At 43.6% G+C, this 7,065-nt stretch overlaps 1 protein-coding gene across 3 annotated transcripts in view; it reads right to left on the bottom strand.

Moving 5' to 3' along the window:
• Positions 1 to 275: 275 nt before the first annotated feature.
• tafazzin (tafazzin, phospholipid-lysophospholipid transacylase) overlaps positions 276 to 7,065 on the bottom strand; it is a 34,198-nt gene continuing 27,408 nt past the window's right edge. For all 3 annotated transcript variants that reach the window (XM_042299882.1, XM_042299879.1, XM_042299880.1), the window contains one exon: positions 276 to 1,163. In XM_042299882.1, coding sequence (XP_042155816.1) covers positions 1,062 to 1,163 — 102 coding nt within the window. In that variant the 3' untranslated portion in view covers positions 276 to 1,061. The remainder of the gene's footprint in view (positions 1,164 to 7,065) is intronic.

Raw genomic sequence — 7,065 nt, forward strand, 5'->3', positions numbered from 1 at the left:
AGAAACAGAGAGATGGAGAACGGGAGAGAAACAGAGAGATGGAGAACGGGAGAGAAACAGAGATGGAGAACGGGAGAGATGGGAGAGAAACAGAGATGGAGAACGGGAGAGAAACAGAGATGGAGAACGGGAGAGAAACAGAGATGGAGAACGGGAGAGAAACAGAGATGGAGAACGGGAGAGAAACAGAGAGAGAATGGAGATGGAGAACAGAGATGGATGGAACTGGGAGAGGAGAGAGATGGAGAGATGGAGAACGGGAGAGAAACAGAGATGGAGAACGGGAGAGAAACAGAGAGATGGAGAACGGGAGAGAAATAGAGAGATGGAGAACGGGAGAGAAACAGAGAGATGGACAACGGGAGAGAAACAGAGTGCAAAAGAGAGAGAGATTGAGGGCACAAAGTGAAATGATTTGTGATTAGGACCCGTAGTTTTTCCTGGCTGTATGTCAGTTCCTGCTAAGCTGCCAGAGGATCAGAACCACATTTCACTTCTCTACCACTCATAGTTCTGCTGTTACCATGAGAACCACACTTCTCTACTACTCATAGTTCTGCTTTTACCGTGAGAACCACACTTCTCTACCACTCATAGTTCTGTTGTTACTGTGGGAACCACACTTCACTCCACTACTGATAGTTCTGCTGTTACCGTGGGGACAGAGGTGAGTGTCACGTGACTTCATAACACGGGAGGGAACTGGACGGTTGATAAAATGCCTGTTAAACACAACATTGGCTCTATGGACATTCCCGTTGAATTGGTTTCAAACATGAAGCAAAGAACAATGTTTTCTCAACGTTGCCTGTATGTTGACTGAATGATTTTTGAGGTGCATAGCAGGATACTCCTTGCAATTATCACATTGGTGACCACTGGTTTATCAGACAGCAGGTTGGACTGCACACACTATGAGGCACAGGTATGTGTGTGTGAATCTAGTTTCCTGTTTGTGTGTGTGTGTGTATACAGTCAGTCTCTTTGTCCACTCTATATTGAGTTGGTACCCAGAGGTTAGGGTAGGGGCCAGGTGTGGAGGCCGGGCTGGAGCCTGGGGCTCAGGTAGTGGTCTGTACCCGCTGGTGGAGAGCCTCAGCCTTGGTCCGCAGGCTACGAAACTCCTCCTGGATGGAATCTGTCAGGGCCTTCCTCATCTCCATCTGTGTGATGGAGTAGAACCAAAAATGTGATCATATTACTGCAGTGCTAGCCTCTCTACACTGGCTTCCTGTCAAGGCTAGGGCTGATTTCAAGGTTTTACAGCTGACCTACAAAGCATTACATGGGCATGCTCCTACCTATCTCCCCGATCTGGTCCTGCCGTACATACCTACACGTACGCTACGGTCACAAGACGCAGGCCTCCTAATTGTCCCTAGAATTTCTAAGCAAACAGCTGGAGGCAGGGCTTTCTCTTTTAGAGCTCCATTTCTAAGGAATGGTCTGCCTACCCATGTCAGAGAAGCAAACTCGGTCTCAACCTTTAAGTCCTTACTGAAGACTCATCTCTTCATGGAAGTCTCTCTAATATGCTCATACATTGGGCAGGAGGTTAGGAAGTGCAGCTCAGTTTCCACCTCATTTTGTGGGCAGTGAGCACATAACCTGTCTTCTCTTGAGAGCCAGGTCTGCCTGCGGCGGCCTTTCTCAATAGCAAGGTTATGCTCACTGAGAATTGTGCTGCTGGCTGGGGAATCTCTCTAGGTACATAGTCAAAGCATTCCTTAAGTTTGGGTCAGTCACAGTGGACAGGTATTCTGCCACTGTGTACTCTCTGTTTAGGGCCAAATAGCATTCTAGTTTGCTCTGTTTGTTGTTAATTCTTTCCAATGTGTCAAGTAATTATCTTTTTGTTTACTAATGGTTTGGGTCTAATTGTGTTGCTGGCTGAGGGGAATCTCTCTGTAGGTGAGGGCTTTACTAATGAAGGTTTGGGTCTAATTGTGTTGCTGGCTGAGGGGAATCTCTCTGTAGGTGAGGGCTTTACTAATGAAGGTTTGGGTCTAATTGTGTTGCTGGCTGAGGGGAATCTCTCTGTAGGTGAGGGCTTTACTAATGAAGGTTTGGGAAACACTTCCTTTTAGTTTGTTTTAGAATTTAACGTTTATTTTCTGGATTTTGCTAATTAACGGGCATCGTACTAATTCTACTCTGCATTATTTGTGGTTTTGTGTTGTACACTGGGGATGTTTTTACAGAATTCTGCATGCAAAATCTACATTTGGTGTTTGTCCCATTTTGTGAGTTCTTGGTTGGTATTTTCATTTACTATGGATCCCCATTAGTTCCTGCCTTGGCAGCAGCTCCTCTTCCTGGGGTTTATTATGGATCCCCATTAGGTCCTGCCTTGGCAGCAGCTCCTCTTCCTGGGGTTTATTATGGATCTCCTTCCTGCCAAGGCAGCAGGGGTTTATTATGGATCCCCATTAGTTCCTGCCTTGGCAGCAGCTCCTCTTCCTGGGGTTTATTATGGATCTCCATTAGTTCCTGCCAAGGCAGCAGCTACTCTTCCTGGGGTTTTGGATCCCCATGCCAAGGCAGCAGCTACTCTTCCTGGGGATTATGGATCTCCATTAGTTCCAGCTACTCTTCCAAGGATCCCCAGTCCAGCCAAGGCAGCAGCTCTTCCTGGGGTTTATTATGGATCTCCACTCTTCCTGGGGTTTTAGTTCCTGTCAAGGCAGCAGCTACTCTTCCTGGGGTTTATTATGGATCCCCATTAGGTCCTGCCTTGGCAGCAGCTACTCTTCCTGGGGTTTATTATGGATCCCCATTAGGTCCTGCCTTGGCAGCAGCTACTCTTCCTGGGGTTTATTATGGATCTCCATTAGTTCCTGCCAAGGCAGCAGCTACTCTTCCTGGGGTTTATTATGGATCCCCATTAGGTCCTGCCTTGGCAGCAGCTACTCTTCCTGGGGTTTATTATGGATCTCCATTAGTTCCTGATCTCCAAGGCAGCAGCTACTCTTCCTGGGGTTTTTATGGATCCCCATGCAGATCTTCCCCATTAGTTCCTGCCAAGGCAGCAGCTACTCTTCCTGGGGGGGTTTATTATGGATGATCTCCATTAGTTCCTGCCAAGGCAGCAGCTACTCTTCCTGGGGTTTATTATGGATCCCCATTAGTTCCTGCCAAGGCAGCAGCTACTCTTCCTGGGGTTTATTATGGATCTCCATTAGTTCCTGCCAAGGCAGCAGCTACTCTTCCTGGGGTTTATTATGGATCTCCATTAGTTCCTGCCAAGGCAGCAGCTACTCTTCCTGGGGTTTATTATGGATCCTCATTAGTTCCGGCCAAGACAGCAGCTACTCTTCCTGGGGTTTATTATGGATCCCTATTAGCTCCTGCCAAGGCAGCAGCTACTCTTCCTGGGGTTTATTATGGATCCCCATTAGTTCCTGCCAAGGCAGCAGCTACTCTTCATGGGGTTTATAATGGATCCCCATTAGTTCCTTCCAAGGCAGCAGCTACTCTTTCTGGGACCCAGCAACATTAAGGCAGTTATACAATTTGAAAAACATTACATTCACAACAGATTTCACAACACAGTAAGTGTGTGCCCTCAGGCCCATACTCCACTATCATATATCTACAGTACTAAATCCATGTGTACATGTGTACAGGGTGTATGTTATTGTGACTATGTTTGTGTTACTTCACAGTCCCCACTCTTCCACAAGGTGTATTTTTATCTGTTGAAATGGTGAGTGGACTCCACACCTCACAACCATAAAGGTCAATGGGTTATATAACTGATTCAGGTATTTTTAGCCAGATCCTAATTAGTATGTTGAACTTTAGTTCCTTTTGATGGCATGGAATGCCCTTCTTGCCTTGTCTCTCAGATCATTCACAGCTGTGTGGAAGTTACCTGTGGCGCTGATGTAAATTTAAACTTACTCTTTAAAGTTGTAACAGTAGAATCCACAAGGTGATATTTCTATATTGGGTAGTACATCGTCAGTTCCTCTTGTCCTGTCAGTCATTACAGACCTTTTTAGCCTATAGATAATGTTGTAATTTTTTATCACTCAAATATCAAGAATACACATTTAAACATGGCAAAATATATATAATTGCAAGAAAATTTGGTTTGGTTTGTTTGTCAAATTAGGATGTACAGGGTGAATACGTGGTCTGTTGTAGGGTATTTTTTTTATTATTTAACTAGGCAAGTCATTTAAGCACAAATTCTTATTTTCAATGACGGCCTAGGAACAGTGGGTTAACTGCCTTGTTCAAGAGCAGAATTACAGATTTTTACCTTGTCAGCTCAGGGATTGGAACTTGCAATCTTTCGGTTACTAGTCCAACGCTCTAACCACTAGGCTACCTGCCACCCATTTTGGTAAAAAGCCAATTTGACATTTACTCGGGACATTGTTTTCACTGAAGAAATGTAGGAGTCTGCTGTTAAAGAGGATTTTCCCAAGGTTGCTGTTGATGCATATCCCAGGGTTGAATGTCTCCACTTTTGTGGATTGGTGTGATCAGTCCTTGGTTCTAAATATTGGGGAAGATGCCAGAGCGAACTATCATTAAACACCACGTTTGATTTGCCTGCTGGGGGGCAAAGAAAGTACTCACACTCCTAGACTTTTTCCACATTGTTGTGTTACCGGCTGAATTTAAAATGGATTCCATTGAAAGAAAACAGAAACACGACACTGGCTTACACACAATACCCCATAATGTCAAAGTGGAATTGTGTTTTATGAAATGTTTTGAAATTTATTTAGAAATGAAAAGCTGAAATGTTTTGAGTCAATAAGTATTCAACCCCTTTGTTATGGAAAACCTAAATAAGTTCAGGAGTAAAAATGTACTTAACAAGTCACATAATAAGTTGCATGGATTTACTCTGTGTGTGTAATAATAGTATTTAACCCACGAGTCGATTGAAGCACCGTCACAATTTGTCTCAATCCATGCACTTCCGCATCTGCTGTGAAAGGTGACATAGTTAGAGACGACGTCTGTAGCGTCCGAACGGTTTGACCTACAAACTATTATGACCTCTCTATGGGGAGACGCTTACGAACACGATGGTTTTCTCCGTTTTGATCTACGACAGGACTCATCTGAAGGTTGTTTTGTGTCAACTCAAATAATGGGGTTAAATATGTGTAGATTTACTTCAGAATCTTGTGTCTTTGGATGTATCATTTACCATCCTTATCACCATTAATAATGTGTTATTCAATGTAGTAATATTTAAATGCCAAAATTCTATATTTTATCAAATCATTGTTATTTATTTTTTATACCTAAAGGTGTCCTAACATTCTAAATCAAATGGCTAAATGATCCATAGTATGACCATCTTCAAACATGTCAGTTTAGCACCACCCCTCCCCCAACGTCTTAGACTCTAAAGAATCAACAGGGGTTCTTAAAAATAACCTCATCCCACACATACTATTATCTGTAAGGTCCTTCAGTCGAGCATGGAATTTAAGGCACAGATTCGAGCACAAAGATCAGGGAGGTTTTCCAAAGCCTCGCAAAGAAGGGCACCTATTGGTAGATGGGTAAAAATTTAAAAAGCAGACAGAATATCCCTTTGAACATGTTGAAGTTATTAATTACACCCAGTCACTACAAAGATACAGGTGTCCTTCCTAACTCAGTTGCCAGAGAGGAAGAAAACCCCTCAGGGATTTCACCATGAGGCCAATGGTGACTTTAAAACAATTACAGAGATTAATGGCTGTGATAGGAGAAAACTGAGGATGGATCAACAACATTTTAGTTACTCCACAATACTGACCTAATTGACAGAGGGAACATTTCTTTAGATTTTTTATTTAACTAAGCAAGCCAGTTAAGAACAAATTCTTATTTACAATGACGGCCTACCAAAAAGCAAAAGGCCTCCTGCGGGGACGGGGGCCTGGGATTAAAAATAAATAAAATAAAATATATGACAAAAAAACACATCACGACAAGAGAGACAACACTACATAAAGAGAGACCTAAGACAACATAGTATGGCAGCAACACATGACAACACAGCATGGTAGCAACACAACATGACAACAACATGGTAGCAACACAACATGGTAGCAACACAACATGGTAGCAACACAACATGGCAACAACATGGTAGCAACACAACATGGTAGCAACACAACATGACAACAACATGGTAGCAACACAACATGGCAGCAGCACAAAACAGGGTACAAATATTATTGGGCACAATAGCAGCCACAACTGTCAGTAAGAGTGTTTGGATGAAGAGATTGAGATAAAACTGTCCAGTTTGAGTGTTTGTTGCAGCTCAATCTAGTCGCTAGCTGCAGCGAACTGAAAAGAGGAGCGACCCAGGGATGTGTGTGCTTCGGGGACCTTTAACAGAATGTGACTGGCAGAACTGGTGTTGTATGTGGAGGATGAGGGCTGCAGTAAATATCTCAGATAGGGGGGAGTGAGGCCTAAGAAGGTTTAATAAATAAGCATCAACCAGTGGGTCTTGCGACGAGTATACAGAGATGACCAGTTTACAGAGGAGTATAGAGTGCAGTGATGTGTCCTATAAGGAGCAATGGTGGCAAATCTGATGGCCGAAAGGTAAAGAATATCTAGCTGGTCATCTGAATCAGGGTTAGTTTGGCAGCTGGGGTGAAAGAGGAGCAATTACGATAGAGGAAACCAAGTCTAGATTTAACTTTAGCCTGCAGCTTTAATATGTGCTGAGAGAAGGACAGTGTACCGTCTAGCCATACTCCCAAGTACTTGTATGAGGTGACTACATCAAGCTCTAAACCCTCAGAGGTAGTAATCACACCTGTGGGGAGAGGGGCATTCTTCTTACCAAACCACATGACCTTTGTTTTGGAGGTGTTCAGCACAAGGTTAAGGGCAGAGAAAGCTTGTTGGACACTAAGAAAGCTTTGTTGTAGAGCATTTAACACAAAATCTGGGGAGGGGTCAGCTGAGTAGAACACTATCATCTGCATATAAATGGATGAGAGAGCTTCCTACTGCCTGAGATATGTTGTTGATGTAAATTGAGAAGAGCGAGGGACCTAGGATCGAGCCTTGGGGTACTCCCTTGGT

The sequence above is a fragment of the Oncorhynchus tshawytscha genome, linkage group LG16 (assembly GCF_018296145.1).
Source record: "Oncorhynchus tshawytscha isolate Ot180627B linkage group LG16, Otsh_v2.0, whole genome shotgun sequence".
NCBI lineage: Eukaryota > Metazoa > Chordata > Actinopteri > Salmoniformes > Salmonidae > Oncorhynchus > Oncorhynchus tshawytscha.